This window comes from Schistocerca serialis, chromosome 2 (assembly GCF_023864345.2).
Source record: "Schistocerca serialis cubense isolate TAMUIC-IGC-003099 chromosome 2, iqSchSeri2.2, whole genome shotgun sequence".
NCBI lineage: Eukaryota > Metazoa > Arthropoda > Insecta > Orthoptera > Acrididae > Schistocerca > Schistocerca serialis.
The window spans coordinates 399,243,435-399,266,227 of record NC_064639.1 but is presented as its reverse complement, the minus strand read 5'-3'; the positions used below and the strand labels follow the sequence as shown (position 1 = coordinate 399,266,227).

The following is a 22,793-nucleotide window of genomic DNA, read 5'->3' as shown; positions in this document are numbered from 1 at the left end:
ACTGTTCAACATAATGGTTACAATATATATAAATAATCTAGTGGATAAATCTTCACAGTTAGTGCAGGGACTGACAGCTGATGAAGTATACTAAGATATGTAATGGATGCACATAAACAGGAAAAGGGACCCATTCCTCTTTGATTATAATGTTCGCGATAAATTGCTGACTTGATGACAAATGTAAAATACAAGTACCTAGGAGTAACTGCCCAGAGTGACAGCATAAAAGTAATTTTAAGAAAGTGAATGGTAGACTGAGATTAAATGGACAAATCATAAGGAAGCATAATTTATCAACAAAAGAAGTGGCTTACAAAATACACCTTTGACTAATTATTGCGAATTGTTCATCAATTTTCCAGTGTTAGCAGAGCAATGTGTTTCATCACAGGATCGCTTTGTAAGTACGAGTGCATTATGGAGATGCTCAATAATCTCAGTGACAGACATTGAAACAAATGTGTTGTGCATCATGGAAACATTTACTGTTGAAATTATAATCATGTACTTTCCATGAAGAGAGAGACAACATATTGTTTCTATCCATATATGTCTAACGAAACAATGATGGTGAGAAAATCAGATAAATTTGAACTCGTGCACAGGCTTGTCAACAGTCATTCTTCCCATGGTGCACCACTTACAAATGGAAGAGGATATGAGGGAAATGATAGTAGTACCAGACGTATCCTCTGCCACACACCGGAAGATGGCTTGTGGAATATACATACATATGTGGTTGTCTTAAAATTTTCATTCCTACTTCAGGACATTAATGCCTACCATAGCACTTGATATTCTTTTGTGCTGACTGTGAAAACCTTGGTGCCTACAGGCAATTACAATACTTTTGCTCCACAAAACGATGGGCATCTGCAAAACTGATCTTACATTGTGAGACTTCATAGCCAGATAGCAAGTGGTGTTAACTCTATAACATCATCACTTCCTATGTTTCTCTCCACTTCATACTGCACCAACTTTCTTGCACATTAGATAACAATCCACATCTCCTCATCCCAGCTCATTATAACTTTTTGCAGACTGCAACAATGTGACATCTAAAATATTCATGCTTTTTCTCTAATCCCAGTGATCACTGTCTGTTTATAGGTTATGGTTTGGCCTAAGGGTGGAATAAAATCTAACAACTGCACACTTTTTAAATAACATCCTGTATTTTTCCCCCACAATCAGAATCTATGTGTTGTTAAGTGATTTGCACTTGTCATTGAGTTCAAAAGATATGAGGAATAATGAATGTGCAATGCTATTGCAACCTATTATAATTAAAGATTTTGAATTTCTTAGGAAATAAGCCCAACTATGTTTTAAGTTCCCTACATCAACTTGTTTACTTTTGGCTATGGCTGATTAATTTTGATAAAAAAATCCTTCTGATGCTTGACTTCATCACTGCACTTGGGAAATTACTAGTTCTGGTGTCTTCAGTTCCAATAATTGTTCAGTGATACCATCAGTCAGCTACATGGATTTTCACAGTTGTCAAGAAATATTGTTTCACAATAATCATTAGTTTTTTCACAAAATTCCCAAGATAAGCTTTCCATGAAGACTCAACTCATTCTGATACTACTTTTATCATTCATTTGACATACTCTTGATTTCAGTTAGTTCTATAAAGAAATGGTTCTCACCACCTGCCAAAACTAATGCTGTGTGATTTACAGGCAATACCCTCAATCTGGAGGACAGTATGTGTAGTAGTTAACGGACCTCTAATATTTCAAATTTTAGTGAGAGGTCTACTTTCAGAGCAAAGGGTTGCAGGCTGGCAATTTTTATTATTTACTTGTATCAACAAATAGTATAAACTTATTTATTAATCCTAATATAATACAGTATTTACAATATAAGGAAAAGGATTGATTGCTATTCACTGCAAAGATAACATGTTGAAGTTGCGGACAGGTACAATGAAAAGACTGTAATACATTTAGCTTTCGACCAAAGTGTTCTTCAGAAAAGGAAACACACACACACACACACACATACATTCATTTACATGAGCAAGCACATCTATGTGGAACTAAAGCAGCACCCTGGAGGGAGTGGGGAAGGTGAAGGGATAGCAGAGTACCGATGGGGTGAGAGAAGAGTGCTCTTGGCTGAGTGTGCAGGGACTAGATGGAGACATGACAAGACTGCCATCAGGTGCAGCATCCGGAGATTGTGCAGTGCGGAGTGAGGGAGAGGGAAAGAGGGAGGGGGTGCAGCAAAAAAGGAAAGGATGTTCTAATACAGAGGAAGAAAGTATCAGCCTTCATGCAGCCTTCGAACTTAACCTAACCTAACCTACTGTTATATATGTTTTGTGACATCATATCCTTTAGACTGCTGCGGAGTGCCGCCTTTAAATACATTCTGTGTAGATCCCAAAGATCACTTGAGAGTGTGTTATGATTCGGTAAGTCACATAGATTTCCACTGCTTTTATTTCTATGAACACCAACCAAATTTAGGTTGGCAACAATATGTAAACATGCTGGATGACAGTCATATAATAAATATTTTATTTATCAGAAGTTACCTTACACATAGTGTTAGAGCCTGTCAGCCCAAGTGAACTTCACGGCCAGAGACCTGGAATCAACTGCAGCTACAAAGTCATCATATTTCACTGATAAGTTGAATTTGTGGAGTATTAGTGCTATATTGAGCAGGGGCTACAATTTATTAATTGATCTCAAGCCTAGGGAACACCATAAAGTCTAGTTTGTGACATGACTTCGATTTCTTATGACTTCCTTTTGTAGAAGTTTGTTCCAATTACTGTGAAAATTTGTAAAAAATAGTCACTCCCCTTGGAATTAGAAACAGCACAACTTGTTCTAGCATTTCTTATATTCACATAATGCTTTCTCATTAACTATCACTCTTTTGATGTATTGTATGTAATTTCTCTCTTATATTCTCAATATATCAAAAACTTTTGGTTGTAATCTTCCCTAGCCAACTACCATCAGTACCCACTGATCTTCACACTCCGCAACCATGTTACTGTTCTATTTATTGTTAATAAAGAACTTCTTATACTTCATTTTTGTATTGATTCCACCTACTCTTATTTATTCGCCACTACACTACACTTTTCTCTCAACTCAACAACTAACTGTTTTCAACATCCAAAATTCCAACACTGGTTTTTCACTTTTCATTTACATGTGGAAAAAATTCTCTTGTTGCTTGAGTCTTATTAACAAATGTATCAAAAGACATTCTTTACTTACTTTGTAGTTGGTCAAAATTCAATACCACTTTTTTTCACTTGTTAAAAAATACACTGACTTAGCAATGAAAAATGTAACACACCTTTTGGTAGTTCTTTCACGAAATACAACAAATATTGCAAGAGAAGAAAAACATCTCAAAAAAACAATAAATGAAGCCAATAATAAAGTCAGGAAAAATTCTTTGACATATTAAAAACAATCATTTTATGACAACAGTAACTGTAACAAAGAAAGGAAAAGTCTGTGTGCACTGCCGCCCCCCCCCCCCCCCCCTCACACACACACACACACACACACACACACACACACACACACAGAGAGAGAGAGAGAGAGAGAGAGAGAGAGAGAGAGAGAGAGAGAGAGATTTGCAAGAACAAGTGAAGAAGTCAAAAGATGAAGTATGAGAGCATGCTGAAAAATAATGCCTCCGAATTTCTCATTCCAATCCCAATACCAGTCGCACATCAGTACACATGCGAAAGCACATGCTACCTATTATGTTCGAAAATGCTGCACATAAAAAGGGATTGTTCCAGGACTCATGCCTTAGGTTCTGTAGTAACATAAAGGTGGGATCAAGTGTTTTGGTCAGCCCTTAGGCTAGGGACTATTTGGGTACTCAACAGAAGAATCATCCTAGTGTCACTATCCAACAGTACTGGACTAAAGTACCTAGATTACATACTTCCTCCTGCTTAAGCAAATGTAGCAAATCAGTTGATTCTTTTTGCATTTGATGTGGTCTAAGGTGGGCCATAAGGGGCTTATGGAGGCACCATTAGTTCATGGGCATATCCTTAGAAAATCCCAAAAAAGATTTTTTTTACCATTTTTTGTACCAAAACTGAGCTGTGCATTCCAAGACATCCATGCACAGCAAATTGCTGAAACTTTTATGATATATTTCTAAGATCCCGAACTTGAACAACCTTGAAAATTTTCTTGATATATTTATCTGTTTCCAGTACACAGAGGTTCCAAGTTATTAAGTTATTAGCTAGTGGGCAGTTCCTCAGAGAAACTCCCCCCCCCCCCCCCCCCCCCAAAAAAAAAAAAAATGTTTTTAACCAATTTTTCATACCAAAACCATAGCCCAGATTCCAGGAAGCCTATACACAGTAAATGACTGAAATTTTTACTACATATTGCTAAGGTCCCAATCCAGAACAACCTCGAAAATTTTATTGACTTTGTTATCGATTTCTTAGATACAAAGGTTAAAAGTTACCTTACATGTACGTGTAAAATATGCACAAATTCCAGTGTGCAGCAAAATCTAAAGAATAAATAACCACAGAAAATCGCTCAAATTTTAACATTATACTCTCTATTGCTATGCATGTATCTTTCCATTTTCAAAACTCTTTACTCGTTATTGAGAAACACCCCAAAAATATGTTTTTTTGGGTACCAAAACTGAGCCACGGATTCCAAGATGGCTATGCACAGTAAATGGTTGTAACTTTTATGATATACTCCTAAGGCCTCAATCTTGAACAACCTGGAAGATTTTCTTGATATTTTTATCCCTGTTTGAGATACAGAGGTTCAAAGTTACCCTACTTGTACACACAAAATTTGGTATGAAGCAAAAATATAGTTTATAAAGTGACACAGCACAGAGAAATATGCTGTAAAATGTTTCCATTATCACCCAGAGGGTTCAGGAAACTCAATGGTTCAAATGGCTCTGAGCACTATGGGACTTTACATCTATGGTCATCAGTCCCCTAGAACTTAGAACTACTTAAACCTAACTAACCTAAGGACAGCACACAACACCCAGCCATCACGAGGCAGAGAAAATCCCTGAGCCCGCCGGGAATCGAACCCGGGAACCCGGGCGTGGGAAGCGAGAACGCTACCGCACGACCACGAGATGCGGGCGAAACTCAATGTTGCAGTACTGAATAATATGTAAGATTTTTGTGCACATAAAATCTGGTGTGAGTAGTTTTGCATTATTTCAATATCGCATAAGTAAACTAATAAAATTTTATTGATTTGTAAAGTTCTTTTCACATGAGTGACATGCCCTGCTGTGGCAGGGAAAAGAAGGGTACCAGCAGAAAAATGCTCATATTGAAGCACAAAAAAAGGCGGATGTGCTCCTGTTTCAAACACTGTGACTGAAAAGTGCAGCACCAGCTGCTCATTCTATCTTCTTCAGCACTTTTAAAAATTATCTAAAAAATTTTAGCATGTAAACATATTCGCAATTTTTTATGCTCAGAAATGAGGAGACAGTGGCAGTGGCAAAGAGATGTAGAACTGGATGACAGTAGACATTATTTGTGATATAAAAAAGCAAAGAAGACAATGGCAGTGTGAGAGAAAGAGAGGGCAGTGGCAAAGGAACATAGCTGACAGTGACTGAACAGTGCTAGGGAAACAGTGATGGAGACAGTGCCAGTGGGAGAGGGATAAAGAAAAGGAGAAAGTGGAAGTGGGCGAGAGCTACTGACAATGACAGACAGACCCTATGACAACGAGGAAGAGAGAGAGAGTGACAGCAGCAGTGCAAAGGAATGAATGAAATAGCAATAAGAGGAGACAGTGACAGTGAGAGGAGACAGCAGTAGTAGGGCAGAAAAAAGAAGATTGTGGATGTGAGACATTAGACGGTGACAGAGAGATACAAAGAGATAATGACAATGAGTTGGGTTGAATGAGTGAATGAGAATGAGCAAGTGAGAGTGGATGGATACGAGTGACTTAGAACAATAAACTAATGGGTGAGAGCAAGTTACATTAGGGGAGCTTATGGAAGTGAGACGTGGGTTGCAAGTTAAAAAAAGTGCAAATATGTTTGCATGCCGAAATCTTTTGGAAAATTTTTAAAGGTGCTGAGGAAGGTTGAGTGAGGCAGCTGGCACCCCTCTTTTCAGTCAGTGTCTTTAAAACCGGAGCATATTTGCCCCTTTTGTGCTCTGATATCAGCATTTTTCTGCTGGTCATATATATCATGCATTTTACTCGGTCGGCTTTCCTGTTTCGCTGATGCAAGTTACATTCCTCTGCCACTAGAACATTCTGAATTGTAGTGTGTAACATGATGGTGTGTAATGTAACTATGTTGGTGTGTGAGGAAAGTATGCTGTAATCAAGCCTCTAACTTTCCACAAATGGAGTACCCTTCCCTCAGCATGACAATTCCAGACCATACATGAAGGCTGTGACATCTGTAAGAATCAAATACCTTGGGTTTACTGTCAGCGATCATCCTCCACACAGTCTCAACTGGCCCCAACCGATTTTCAGCTGTTTCCAAAACTTTAAGAGCATCTTTGTGGACTTCACATTCATAGAGAGGGGGTGATGGTGTCAATAAACTGGTCTCTTGTTGGGAGAAATGTGTATGTCACCAGGGTGATTATGTTGGGAAATAAATATGCAGACATGAAGAATAAAGATGTAGAATGTTAATAAAGTTTGTTTTATTTAAAAAGATTTACGGGTTTTCACATAAAAAATTTGGAGGCATTAATTTTCAGTACAACCTTGTACATAAAGTAAGTCACAATGACTGCTCTGTCTTTTTACCAGCACAAGTTAAAGAAACAACAACAAATACTTTCCTGCTTAATGGCTGCCATATATAGCAAAAGACTGTTAGTGCAGTCTTCCAGCAAAGTTAACTACTAGCCAATAGGTCCTTGTGTTGAGACTTCATTTGAAGTTATTATGTTTACCTATCATTTTTGAAAATGATGTTGTAACTTTGACACATATTAAAAATACTGCCAGAAGAAAGTAGAGACAACTTGCAGACAAGAATTCATCTTCTGCTATTTTGTTTGACCAACAGTGTAGTATACAATTAAAGGCAAAGTCTTTTGTTTAGAGGAAAAGCTTCGGTTGCTGGAACAGTCAGCCACGCACTGATGACAGAGAAGGCATGTGAGAAATTAACATAAACGTAAAAGTATGTCACATTCATTCAGCTTTATTCACCAAGTAGTTCTACTCAGTCAAACGTGGAGGAAGTACAAATTCATTTACAACTAAAACTTTTTGTGCATCTTGTGACCAACATGCTTCATTTAGATCAAACTTCTGTGCGGTATCTTTATAATATTATCATTTTGCATATGAATTATTTAGTTTTATATTTTTCCTCCTAAGGGGACACCGCCTTAACATAGAACTATCTCTGTGGGTGAGGAGGTTCGCGTGCCCTGGATCTGGAGGGCTATGTCAGTGGTAGCTTAGCTTCCAGAAGGAGAACCCAAGCTTATGCTAAGCCTATCCTTTTTCTTTATCATTCTCAATCAAAATTGTAGCGTGAAAAGGGCAACAGCTTGATGGGTGGAAGAAGATGGCCAGTCATTTCAAAAGAAGATTTGGCCAATCCCAATGGTTATCAAGGCGGAAAAACCTTCTCACAACAAAGTGGCATCTGTACTCCAGTGGGGCGGCCACAAAAGGTGTCTGATCCCTGTGGGGCGGCCTGATTACATCCTCTGGGGCTAACCACCTCAGTTGTAACCACGCTGCTGCAAATGCAGTAGCCAAAGGTGAAACTTCAGCTTGTGAAGCAGTCTGAAGCATGTGATAATTACAAATATACCCAGGGGGCTAAGCTCTTATTGACCGAGGTCACAGCAAGCAGGCTATCAGATTCTGGGGCGACTGCATCAGGTGCGAAACGAAACTGCGAACCAACTGCGAACCTACCAGTACCTCAAAATCCAATCTAAATTATGGACACAAAATCAGACCAAAACAGACTATTAAAATGGGAACCATAAACATACAGACAATGATGAAGGTGGGTAAGCTAAAGCAAGTTCTTGACAGTATGAGAGAACTTGCGACTGGCATACTGGCACTACAGAAAACAAGATTGAGGGACGAAAGCACAATGGAAGCAGAGTAATTCTGAAAGGGAAACCCAGTGTTTGAGTGCCAAAGCAACCTTTTATGTTTGGCACAGCTTTTGTAGTAGATCGTAGATACCTGGATAATATCAATGTGTAGAAGGGCACAAATGAGATACTGTCATATCTGACAACGAAAATAGGAACCAAAACCTGTACAATAGGTTGCACATGCACATGCACCAACAAATGATAAGAACAAAAAAGATGAAGCAGTAACTGAACATTTTTGGTCCACTTTAGATAAGGTAGTGACAGATGTGGACAAAACAGGTGTCTATTTTGCTAGGAGATTTTAATGCACAAATACGCATGGAAAGGACATTTAGAGGTCCTGTGGGAGGTTATTCAGCCCGCAAGAGAACAAACAAGAATTGTGAGAGATTAGTGGACCTTTGTAAGAGACACAAGATGAGAATAATGACCACTCATTACAAAACTAAGGCAAGCAAGAAAACAATGTCGGCCAGCCCTAGAAACAGGATTGGGGAAAAACAGCTAGACCATGTAGAAATCCGTGACAAGAATCACAGAGAGATTATCAACACAAAAGTGAGGAAAAATAGCAGAATGGAATCAGATTACTACCCTGTCGAAATAAAATGCAGATGGATACCCAACAGAGCAAGGAAACGTAGGACCATAAACACTCACAGAATCGACCTAGATCTTCTGAAAAAGCACAGAGCAGAGTATGCAAAGAGAATGACAGTTCCGAGTGATTGGAAGAGAGTGAGAGATATGATGGAAGAAGAGGCAGTGCAACTGGCTACTAAGAACAAGAAAAGGAAGCATGAGTGATGGACGACTGAATGTGAGAATGCAGTCGAGACCAGGAAGAAAGTATGGATGAAATGGCAATCCTGCAAAAAGCACGAAGACTAGTCGAACTTCCAGAATGTAAGAAAAATTGCTAGAGAAATGATCAGAAATGCTGAGAGAAGTAAATGGAATGAGAAATCTGAAGAAGCAAACAAGGCCTTCAAGAAACACAAATCACAAATCTTCGGCAGAGAAATGAAGAGCAGAATTAAAGGCTTCGAGGCAAAAGAACCCTCTGTAATAGGACAGGATGGCACAATAAAAACTGGCCAGAAAGAGGTGTGTGAGGAAATGGCTAGGTATTTTAGGGATTTGCTGAATGCAGAAGCACTGACAGTAAAGTGGACACATGCTCTAGGGACGAAACTCAGGATAGTCTAGACAATGCACCCACCAGGGTAGAAGTAGGAGAGGCAATTAAAAACCTCAAAAACAACAAGGAATCAGGCAGTGATGGTATCTGTGCTGAAAAGATCAAGTGGGTGGGTCTGAAATAGAAAGAAATATGTACTGTATAATAATGGATATCTGGAGAAATAAGAAAATATCCATAGACTGGAAAGAAGTCGTTATAATACCACTACACAAGAAAGGGGACAAGAAAGTACTGGATATCTAAAGGGGCATCTTACTCTTGAACAAAGGGCAGAAGGTTTTGTCGATAATCTTGCTAAACAGAGTTGAAGAACAACTGGGGCCGACAATAGGAGCTGTGTGGCTTTAAAAAAGGTAGGAACTGTACAGAACAGATATTTGGAACAAAAAGGATAATAGGACACAGGCACAGGAAAGGAAAAAACATAATAGTGACATTTGTGGACTTCCAAAAGACCTACGATTCAGCTGACAGAAGTACTCTGCTTGATGTGTTAGAAGATAGAGGACTGGATGCTACAACACATGCAATAATAAAGGAAACATTAAGTGACACTACTGCCAGGATCAGACATCGCAGTACGCTGTCAGACAGCTTTGAAATAAAAACAGGAGTCCGGCATGTTGGCCTGTCACCAATTTTATTTAACCTAGTTTTGGACGAAGTAGTGAGACAGTGGAGACAACTAAACAGTAACATGAAGATCAAAGGTGTGCAAACAGGATACAAGGTCAAACATAATGCAACAGTGGACTGCCTGGCATTCGCAGATGATGTGGCACTCTTAAATGAGACAGAAGAAGAGGGAAAGACAGCACTAAAAATCTAGCCGAAACAGCAGAAAAGGTCAGACGGAAGATTGCATATAAGAAGATCAACACACTGAACACTCAGTCTGACTGGAAGATTGATGGCCAAGTGATTGAGAAAGTCAACAGTTTTCGTTATTTGGGGGAGAAGATAACTGGTGGCATATGGAGCAACAGTAGCACAGTAGACAGGGCACAGCTTTAGCAGAAGCTTCAGCATGTGGTGAAAACAACATATGGCAAGAAAAATGCCATACAATGCCAAATTGTGAGACTACACAGCAATTGTGAGAAATGCTGCTCTGCATGCATCAGAAATGATCACACTCAGCAAGAGAGCTTGTATACAGTTAGAGGAGGAGGAGCGGATAATTTTGAGATGCATATGGGGCACCAAAAAACATGGGGATATCTGGATACACAGAACACGACAGTAACTGTATGAAAATATTGAACCCATACCGAGCAAGATACGGAAGAGGAGGTTACGACTGGTTGGGCACATCATGAGGATGGATGAGGAGAGGTTGATTAAGAAGATATGGAATGCAACATGTCATACAGGAAACAACTGGGTGAAGGAAGTAAGAGATGACTGAAAAGCTGTAGGAATAAAAGAAAGGAATCTGCAGGCAGTAGTACACGACAGGGAGAAATGTAAAGGGTTGGTGGACGGTCACAGGTGGCCGGACATCAAAATCAAAGTTGTCTTAACAAAAGAAGAAAGAAACAGAGGAAGGGAGAGTTTGAAGAGGTATTGGGAAGAAAGAAGATGTACAAAACAAGCCACATGTGATCCTGAAGGGTCCTAACGAAGCAGAAGAAGAGAAGTTTTATGTTTTTTCAACTCGTTGCTTGTGAGCTTCAATAAAGTAGTGATGACTGCAAATACTGGTTAATATGATAAGTGGCGAATAATGATTTGATTCTTTCCAGCACTAACTGTATATCATTACAAAGTGAAAAGTCACCCTGTATAATAAAAGACATAGTTGGCTGCTCAATTAGGAGACTGGCACTATTAGTTACGTCGTGATAGACATATTGAATCAGAATAAGTGCTACAACAACTCTGCTGAAATTATACTTTACTTTTGTTTCTAGTCTATCTGGTTTAACGCAAATTTCATATGACTCCAGTCATTGTGGTTCACATGTTATAAACTACATTTCTCAATGATTTTTCATCAATATTTTACTTTACTTGTTGGTAAGTCTGGATTAAATGGTGTTCCATCATCATTTTTAAGCTGCACTCTAATTCGGCCTCTGTACAGCATCTCTTTGCTTCGTTCTCGACAGTAGTATTTATTCTCCACTCCAATTTTTAAGCCCGCTGAAGAAAGTACATCTCGGATTTCTTGATGTGTTGGATTTTCAACAGCCTAGAACAAAAATTAAATCACATAAGCAACCATTTGTATTTATATGATTTTCTGTCATGGCTATTCTACTCTGCACTTGGTTAATTGCTATTTACAAAAAATCTTGGTATGAATTAATGACTGAAAGAGACACCACTAGAAACTACTCAAACTAATCACACAATAAAAAAGAGACATATCGTCATATAAAACACCTTCAAACCATGTGCATAGTGTATGTGGACAGTTAGAACACATATATTTTAATAGCTGAATGACATGTTTAAGGCTGACAACAATACTCTAGGCAAAGTCGGAAGGGAAACCTCTGCATTAACCAATGTTCCGATAATTGATTTTTGTTATGAATTGTATCTGTCACAAGAGTGTAGCGGATGGTACACTTCTCTTTCTTTTATTCTCCCCCCCCCCCCCCCCTTTTTTTACACTGCAAAAATTACATTAAGGAGATTCCTCCAGTACTGTTCAGAACAAGTGAGCTGGAAATCTGCCATAGATTTAAGCCCAAGTGCACAACAGTTGATATGAACCACTTGTTTCTATCCAATTAGTAAACTAGGAACATAATGCTATTACAGGTTGCAACCTGCCGTAATGAAATCCTTTTGAGACCTTGGTCCAATCCTATAGTGTCCGTGTGTTATATTTGTCACTTTTTCATTGATTAAGCTCAACCTGGTAAACAAGTCTATAAGCAGAATTTTACCTAATTAATTTTTCATTTCACCAAGTTCTCATTTGTGTCTTTATGAAAAATTACACTGCACCCTTGAATCCACAACAAATTGTTAGTACACCTGCTGATTTATTTGTAGTGACTTCTTTAATAAAGTATATAAGTATATGTGCCACACTTTTGTTACCGTTTGATTTTCTCAGGCTCTTCACTGCACTTAGGAAGTTGGTTAGTTGTATGCAAGATCTACAGTATTTTACTGCTTTCCTAACAGTGGTGGCTTCCACGTACGCTTGATAATTTTCTGTAGTATTATGCATCCTACTGAGTTGTCACTGCCTGTCTTTGCTTGATCTGTATAAATCGTTGGTGAATTCAGAAAGGTGGAACTGAGCAAAATGTTGATTTCAGTCTTCAAGTTTGGACAAATCTTTACATAGTAGGATGTTACTGAAGGTTAGTACATTTTCATTTCAGTAGCTGAATGGCCCAAGAAATTCTGGTATGGTTTCATATTTTATTTTCATGCCAAGTTCAACATGGAAGGAATTTCATAATCAGTGGCTCCCTTCCATTTCCAATGAAGTAGGTACTTTTTTTGTGTTTGCCCAATACTTCATTAATCTGTTAATTAAAAGGTGACAGATTAATGAAGTAATTTTGAAAATACATTCAGTGATATATGCAGGTATGGTCTGCAAAATGTGCTGCAAATGGAGTCAGTAGTAAAGAATTAATAAATTTAAACATCATGTGTGATGTCAAAATTTTAGAACATCAACAGCGAAATTGCAGTAAGCAATAAACTTGTTTCCTTTCATTAATTTGTGGTGGGTGTCATCGAGCAAAAAGAAAAGGTTTGAAATGATGTTCCTCACATAAAACTATAGATAATTTTTTCATTGTTTCTTCAGGCTTATCCGTTTTTAGCCAAATTCGAAGATTTGATATGGCATGATTAATAATTTCTTTTACTGTTTCAATGGAATAAGGTGTTGAGTACAGCGAAGATCAGTGATCTGCAGGGTAGTTACTCTTGGGGAGAAACGTTTATCAAGGTATTTGGTGTACACTATATACAGTTGGCTATCCAAGGACTGATCGTGATTTCCATTGTACTGAACATAGATTCTTCTTTCTGAAAGCAAAGATTTGAGTTCACACATAAGTTTATGCTCTCTTCTGCATATAAAAGTATTGAATCAATGAAGATAGGTCTCAAAATATTACTATGGATTCCTTGTAAATGTAAACATCTAAGGGTTGTCCTGAAAGTTTGATGACATATCTATCTCACTTATTTTACAGTTTGGATTCAATAATCTTATGGTTCTGTCTAAAGAAAAATTCACTGGAGAAAACTACAAAAGTACAAGGAAACAGAAAGGTTGCCCAGTACTTACTTTCAGGAGGTGAAATTCTATTACCTTCAACAGCCACACATTAAAAGTACGAAAAGTTATTCTAGCTTTCATATGTAACTGAAAACTAGGTTAGTGTTTTGTATTTAATGTGTGTCTGTTGGCATTACTGGAGTTTCACCACTCAAAAGTAACTATTGGCAATCATTCTGTTTCTGTGTAGTAGTATAATCTTACAACTCTTTCTAACTCTCCTCTTGATTTCTCTAAATCAACAGATATTATCTTAAAAGGCAAAATGTGTAATGTGAGAGAAGAGAAATACACTAATACAGCAATATAACTCCAATTACTTTTCCTTGTGAGCACATTCTATCTGTAAAAGAAAGGATAAAATGGGAATGATGGAGGAGTAATTCTCCTTTAAAAAAATCTTGGCCCAACTGGTAGTTCTTTGTGTCTCTTGTCCAAGTTACAGTGAAGACAGTAAGGATCTGAGAGGTGAATGGGCACAGCAGCCCACGGATGTGCCTCGTGAAACATAAGTAACACCACTCCTCATTGCTAGGATTGTATGGAGGAATGCAGCAGTTCCTCCTGTTGGTGGGCAAGTAGGAGATTGCTACAGTACGGGGGAAGACAGGTTGTGCTAGTGTGACATCAGCCCACACCTCTGAATGTGCTCCCAAGGAAGAGGACTGCAGCATGTGACATCATCATCCTCTGTACTGCTACTAGTGCAGGGGAAGCGGTGTGTGGGGGTTGCAGCAATTAGGAAAGCCAGGAAACAGATCTGGTATTAACAACACAATGTAATACCATTTTTGCTACTAGTACAGAACAATTACATGGACATTTCCTGTTTCATGTTTCTTTAACTAGTTTACCAGTGTTTGCAATATTTGCATGTTAGGTTGTGATCTGACAGGGTGTTTTGGGATTTGGACTTTGATAATTTAATAAAAGGAAAAAATTGTTTGCTCACATGCGTCAAACCAAACATATATAATATCCATGTGCAAGGTGCATACTACCTCATAAATCTGGTTTGGGTAACATTTTTGTAGAAATCAGTCATATCTTCTTTGTGATTATATTTGTGCTTCAACAAACTGCCAAATTGTAAATTTAACAGTTTCCTTTGATACCTGGTAGGAACATTGTTGGCCACTGAATATGGGTTTACAAAGAGCTGAAACTTAACAGGCAACATTTCTATGCCTTGAAACCCAAACTCAAACTGATTACGGAGATTTTGTAGGATTTCTTCAGATAGACTAATATCTGCAGTAAGCACGTGTGATGGCTTTGGAAAATGCACAGCATTTTCAGCCAGCATTTGATTTGTCCACAGATCCAGTGCCGTTTTGGAGCCTTTGATCCTATAATACATATCTGTTTTGATAATGCCCTTGCCTTGGGGTGAGGTGTTTAAATCATTCAAGTGACGTGTTAAATCAGCATGGCTAGTTAAGTCACACGTCCAGGTTTTTTCCCTGCAACTTAGGAACAGGATGATTTTGATTAGACATGACCCCTTCTCCACTAGTGCACATTACAGTGACACGGGAGATCACCATACTGACTACCACTTTCTTCAAGAAAAGTTTTAAACTGCTTATGTCTCAGGTTGCTTGACTGGATGAAATTTGTACCATGGTATCCATAATCTGGTACTGAGCGCCACAGGTTTCAAATCCGCACCAGATGACACGGAACTCAATGACCACTAGAGGTCTCTGCAGCAGTAACACCGTAGGCTGTGGCTGCGCACACTCCTGGGCCCGAGTCTACTGTGAGGGCGCCACTATGGAGCACGTGGTCCCAGCGGCCAATAGCGACATACCCTGTTGTGTATTTAGGTAGCTGCCTCTCACTCAGCGAGGCAGTCTGGTATTTGCATTGAGTCGGTTGATATCTCACTTACAGACATCGTGTTTCCATTGTGTGTGCTTACTTCCCATTTATGAGGAAGCCCTTTGCTTAATACTCTGTGGTTGATCTTGGTGTCTTGCTCAGTTTTCTGTCATCGTGCTTGTCCTTCCATTCCCATTCGTCCGTCTGGTTTGTTTGTAGGTCACTCCCATTCGGTCCCGCTGCGTTTTCGTTAGCGGCAACCCCACAACCGTTCCTGTCGCGATTACAAAACATAACATTTTTAACTTTAATGTACTTTGCACAACGATTCTTTTGATGTAGAATGCAGTGGATTCCAAGGAGATCATGTGTTGTGCCAAGAACACATTTTATATGTTCTTTCATCTGTGTTATAAATCCAACATTGACTCCCAGCAACGACGGTGCCCCATCTGTTGCAACAGAAACAAGCATATTTCAACTCAGGTTTAGATTAGATTAGATTAGTACTTGTTCCACAGATCACGGATACGACACTTCGTAATGATGTGGAACGTGTCAGGTTAATATCAGGTGTCTATACAAGATATTACATTACACAAAATATTACATAACACTTAATATTTTTAATTTTTTTATTTTTATTTATTTATTTATTTTGTGGGGTTTGGGGAAATTACCCACTTGCTATATCCACAAATTCATCTAATGAGTAGGAGATGCCATTAAGAAATTCTTTTAATTTCCTTTTAAATGCTATATGGCTATCTGTCAGATTTTTAATGCCATTAGGTAAGTGACCAAAGACTTTTGTGGCAGCATAATTTACCCCCTTCTGAGCCAAAGTTAGATTTAACCTTGAGTAGTGAAGATCATCCTTCCTCCTAGTGTTGTAGCCATGTACACTGCTATTACTTTTGAATTCGTTCGGATTGTTAATAACAAATTTCATGAGTGAATATATATATATATATATATAAAAACAAAGATGAGGTGACTTACCGAACAAAAGCGCTGGCAGGTCGATAGACACACAAACAAACACAAACATATACACAAAATTCAAGCTTTCGCAACAAACTGTTGCCTCATCAGGAAAGAGGGAAGGAGAGGGGAAGACGAAAGGAAGTGGGTTTTAAAGGAGAGGGTAAGGAGTCATTCCAATCCCGGGAGCGGAAAGACTTACCTTAGGGGGAAAAAAGGACAGGTATACACTCGCACACACGCACATATCCATCCACACATACAGACACAAGCAGACATATGTCTGCTTGTGTCTGTATGTGTGGATGGATATGTGCGTGTGTGCGAGTGTATACCTGTCCTTTTTTCCCCCTAAGGTAAGTCTTTCCGCTCCCGGGACTGGAATGACTCCTTACCCTCTCCTTTAAAACCCACTTCCTTTCGTCTTCCCCTCTCCTTCCCTCTTTCCTGATGAGGCAACAGTTTGTTGCGAAAGCTTGAATTTTGTGTGTATGTTTGTGTTTGTTTGTGTGTCTATCGACCTGCCAGCGCTTTTGTTCGGTAAGTCACCTCATCTTTGTTTTTATATATAATTTTTCCCACGTGGAATGTTTCCTTCCATTATATATATATATATATATATATATATATATATATATATATATATATAGAGAGAGAGAGAGAGAGAGAGAGAGAGAGAGAGAGAGAGGCTACAGTGAAGATCCCTAGCTCTTTAAATAAGTGTCTGCAGGATGATCTTGGATGAGCTCCAGCAATCATTCTGATTACATGCTTTGTGCAATGAACACTCTTTTACTCAATGATGAGTTACCCCAGAATATGATGCCATACAAAAGCAGAGAATGAAAATAGGCATGGTAAGCTAATTTACTGAGATGTATATTGCCAAAATTTGCAATGACCCTAATAGCAGAAGTAGCTGAACTCAAACGTTTCAACAAATCCTCAGTGTGTTTTTTCCAGTTCAACCCCTCATCAATGCATATGCCTAGAAATTTTGAATACTCCACCTTAGCTACCGATTTCTGATCGAAGTCTATATTTATTAATGGTGTCATTCCATTTACTGTGTGGAACTGTATATACTGTGTTTTGTCAAAATTTAATGAGAGCCCATTTGCAGAGAACCACTTAATGATTTTCTGAAAAACATCGTTTACAATTTCACCAGGTAATTCTTGTCTGTTGGGTGTGATAGCTATACTTGTATCATAGGAAAAAAAGTAGCAGCTTTGCATCTTCGTGAATACAGAATGGCAAGTCATTAATATATATTAAGAACAGCAAAGGACCCAAGACCGAACCTTGCGGCACCCCATTCTTGATTGTTGCCCAGTTTGAGAAATCACCAGTTTTTTGCATATTATGTGAACTGCTTATTTCAATTTTCTGCACTCTTCCAGTTAGGTATGATTTAAACCATTTGAGCACTGTCCCATTCATACCACAGTTCTTGAGCTTACCTAAAAGTATTCCATGATTTACACAATCAAAGCCTTTGATAGATCACAAAAAATCCCAACGGGTGACTTCCAGTTACTCAGAGCATTTAATATTTCATTAGTGAAAGTATATATAGCATTTTCCGTTGAAAAACCCTTCTGTAAACCAAACTGACATTTTGTTCAAACTTTATTTTTACAAAGGTGTGAAGCTACTCTACAATACATTACCTTTTCAAGAATTTTGGATAAGATAGTCAGAAGAGAGATTGGGTGGTAGTTGTTGACATCAGACGTATCCCCTTTTTTATGCAGTGTTTTAACAATGACAGACTTCAGTCTATGTGAGAAAATACCCTGCTTCTGAGAGCTATTGCATATGTGGCTAAGAATTCCACTTATTTCTTGGGAACAAGCTTTTATTACCCTGCTGGAAATGCCATCAATTCCATGTGAGCTTTTATTCTTGAGAGAGTTTATTATCTTCCTAATTTCAGAAGGAGAGGTGGGTGGAATTTCAATTGTATCAAATGGTGTGGGTAAGGTCTCTTCCATTAACTGCCTTGCTTCTTCTAATGAACATTTAGATCCTATTTTCTCTACAACATTTAAAAAATGATTATTCCAAATGTTTTCGACTTCCGGCTTGTTGTTTATCAAGTTTCCATTCACTTTGATGGTGATGCCGTCATCCTGTGCTCTTGGTTGCCCTGTCTTCCTTGTAATAATATTCCAAATTGTTTTGATTTTGTTATCAGAGGTATTAATCTCAGACATGATGCACATGCTTCTGGACTTTTTAATAACCTTTCTTAATGTAGCACAATAGTTTTTATAATATTTGGCTGTTTCTGGGTCATTACTCTTTCTTGTTGTTAAATACTGTTTCCTTTTGTGGTTACAAGATATTTTTATTCCTTTAGTATGCCATGGTTTTTTGCATTGTTTCTTATAATTAGATTTAACTACTTTCTTGGGGAAACAGTTTTCAGATTCTCTTACAAGTGTATCATGAAATAAGTTATATTTTAAATTAGCATCAGGTTCCTTGTACACCTGATCCCAGTCTAGCTGCTGAAGATTTTCTCTGAAATTTCTAATTGTTGAGTCATTAATTGAATGCACAACTTGGGAGGGTAGTTTTGAATTATTGAATGGAGCTATGTCATATACTGTAATTAGTTGAGCATCATGATCAGAAAGGCCATTCTCGACAGGACAAGAATTTATGTTTTTAAACCTATCTTGGTCTATAAAACGGTTATCTATCAATGTGCTGCTGACCTTTACTTCCCGAGTAGGAAAATTAATGACAGATGTCAAACTGAAAGAACTGAGCAAGACTTACAGATCATTCTTCCTATTACACTCTTTCAGTGAATCAACACTGAAGTCCCCACAAATAATAATTTGCTTTCCCCTATCTGACAGATAGCACAACAAGGCATCCAAGTTTTCCAGGAATAAATGAAAGTTTCCTGAAGGGGACCTATGTACTGTTACAATTATAAAAGAGCCCTCCTTCAGTTTAAGTTGACAGGCACATGCTTCTATATGTTGCTCTAGACAAAACTTTTTTGTATCTAAGCTTTCTACACAGTGATAACTTTTGACACATATGGCAACTCCTCCTCTCACCTTATTCTCTCTACTGATATGTGCAGCTAGTTTATAACCACTGATATATACCTTTTCCATATCAGACACAATGTGATGCTCAGACAGGCATAGTATATCTATTACATTATAAGATTCAGTGTCATCTATACAAACCAGGAGCTCATCTACTTTATTCTTCAGTCCCGGGATATTTTGGTGAAAAATGGTAACATTATTTTTTACTTTTCTTTTGTGAGAATCTACTTTCTTCTTTAATCCACCAATATTTTGGTTAAATATGGTAACATTATTATTTACTTTCCTGTTGTGAGAATTTTGTGAGTTTTGGGCCTCTTTAGCACCTGCCTGCCTGAACTTCTCATTGGACACTGATATTAGTCTAAAAAAGACGTACATCCATGAGTACTAGTGTCCCTCCTTATGGATTTCGCTAACAACCCTGCCAGTTTACCCTTCCCTTTCCTATTGAGGTGTAGGCCATGCCTTGTGAAATCCCCCCTATCAACAGCCTCGACAGGAAACAATCCAATGTCTGTCAGAGTGGCCGCCCTACGCAACTGATCCAACTCCATATTTACCCTCCTGACAAGAGTGCTTCAATTGGAGCTGATCATGTCGCACGAAAGCAGACACCAGCCCAACATTGGTATGGGTTGTTGCCGAGGCTATTTTCACCAGGTCACACTCAATACTGTAGACCTGATCCCTATCAATACTGTTTCCCACTCCACCCACTATAATCACATGAGCCTGCTTTGTGAAAACCTTACACAAGGAACCTATATCCTCTACCACCTGGCTAAGACATGCACTTGGCTTGAAAAAGTTTGTGACCTGCTACCTGTCACCTAATTTTTCCTGCAAAATCTGGCCCACACCTCTTCCATGGCTGCTACCTAGCAACAGAACTTTCCTCTTACTTTCTACTTTTTTTAAAACAGTTGGTTTCCTAGTGAGATTCTGCTGCATCTTAACTACATCTACTTCTACTGGAGCCTCTTCCTTACTTAAATGTGGTAGCAAGGCAAATCTATTGGTTGTGCCAATTGGGGAAACTGTCAGACACTGTCCTCTTTCTGTGGCCCCTGTTCCCAGCTACCACTTCCCACCACTGTTTACCGTCCTCCCCCCTTAACCTCTTCAGCTCCTCCCTCGCTCTGTCCAAATCAGCCTGAAGGGCTCTAATTCGCTCTTCCTGTTCAGCTATAATCCTCTCTCTTGAGCAAACCCTGCAAAAGAATGGAAGAGAGTCGTTTGCTTCCCCAATTCCCATGCCACTACAATTTCCCCAATGAAACCACCTGTCAACAGCTGCACAAAACCCCTGAACTAACTTTCCTACTGCTGCTCACACACTTAGTATCCATGGTAGTTTGGAAATTAGTTACAAGATTTACTAAGTGATAATGATAATATATTAAACACAGATGCAAAAGGACACTACATATGTTTTGGAAACCAATATGTAAGTAAACTATTACCAAATGCACTTAAAATTGTGGTATAGCGCTAAATATGCACGATCAAAAATTAGGCCTAAACAGCCGAATGTAACCAAAACGAACTTTTTGCAATAAGTGGAAGAATACGTAAATAAAAGAAAAACATTTAATGTTGAGCTTGAAAAGCACCCTAATGAATGTATTTAATCAGTTAAACTATAGCAAATGCACTTACAATTCCGGTATAACGCTAAAGATGCACACACGAAAAATTAGGCCTAAGCAGCAGTAAGTAAACAAACGAACTTTTTGCAATTACTAGAACACTATCCAAATAAAAGAAAAACTTTTAATGGTGAGCTTGAATAGTACACTAAAGAATGTATTTAATTAGTTAAAAGTGTTCAACTACAATTAATTACAACCTAAATTACTTATCTTTCACGAGAGCTCTGTATCCGTACGTGTGGCCTTGTGCAGGGCTACCAACTCCAAGACCAGGACAGTGTTTTCAACAGCTCTTTCAACACCCTTGAAAATGTCCAACACCATGGTGGTTCCCTTAAGGGGAACTATACCCAACAATTCCTCTGTGACGTTCAACTTGTCATCAACACACCTATTAAAAATAGCTAATTGCGTTGTATCTGATGACACCATTCTAACTGACAGCTAAGGAATAATTCACAAACCTACATGCCACAACAACCAGTTCCTCTAGCACATCTGCACCCATTTCCTGAATATGTCACATAATAAACTAAGGAGACACACTTACTCTTTCAAAATCTTCTACCAAATATGGTCACATTTCTTCAGTGGTCATCACAGTCACTTCTTTCACAGAGTCTCCTTCAGTAAATGGGCTTACTTTTTGGGCTATACGAAGAACTATTCTGTAACTCAAATGGACAGACACTTTGCTACTTTTTAAGTCCTTCACATTAGCATGTTCCTTTAATTCCGATAGCACTGCAACATATTCTTCTCCTTGATATTTCTCATATTCGTTGGCATAGCACACAGAAAAATGCATTGTAAATTACATTTCGTAACACTCTTTGTTACATACTAAACACTTCACAACTTCACTGTATCGCACATATCACAAAGAATGTTCCCATTATTTGTGCTCACCACATTATTGTCATCGAGATCACTACAAATGACTGAATCCTCCAGTTCAGTTACTCACAATGCCAAGCAACTAAGCAACTGTGATGCTGCCTTTGGGTGTAGTACGAACTACTTTACTGGCTACAGTAGTGTTATGTGGAAGACAACAAGTAACTACCACATTATCTTTTCTCAGTATACACAGTTCTCTGCTAAAAATAAAATATGTCGGAGATAAAATAAGCCCACATTCACATTTCTATGTGGGTGTCTACTTAGAAGAAGCTGTTGAGGGGGGGGGGGGGGGGAGGCTTTCTAATTAGGTTGAGCATGTTGATATCACAGGCAGTGTGAAAAACAAGAAATACGAACAGTATAAACTGGTGGGATGCAAACTGATATTTTAGGAATCAGTGGGATGCAATGGCCAAAAGATGGAGATTTTTGGAGTGGGGATTATAGGATTATTTCATACTGAATCAGATAGTGGTGAAGCAGGAGTGGGAACAATAATGAGTATGGAAACAGACAACAGAATGTAGTGTTGTGTACAGAAAAAAGAAAAAGCTTACAACAAAACTGAATGGATAATCACACAGTTATACACAACACAGACAGACGCAGGAGACAGGGAAACTGAATCAGTTGATGAGAACATTAACAAAATCATAAAATATAAGGAGCAGTCAAATGAAAATGAGACAGACAGAAAAAAATATAAGTGAATTGTTTATTTTTTCAAAAGCAATACCATAGCTGTAAACAC

At 38.4% G+C, this 22,793-nt stretch overlaps 1 protein-coding gene across 1 annotated transcript in view; it reads right to left on the bottom strand.

Moving 5' to 3' along the window:
* The window catches only part of LOC126457230 (signal recognition particle 19 kDa protein), a 75,193-nt gene that overhangs the window by 1,429 nt on the left and 50,971 nt on the right, over positions 1 to 22,793 (bottom strand). Inside the window, exon 3 of the mRNA XM_050093358.1 lies at positions 11,349 to 11,529. Coding sequence (XP_049949315.1) covers positions 11,349 to 11,529 — 181 coding nt within the window. The remainder of the gene's footprint in view (positions 1 to 11,348; positions 11,530 to 22,793) is intronic.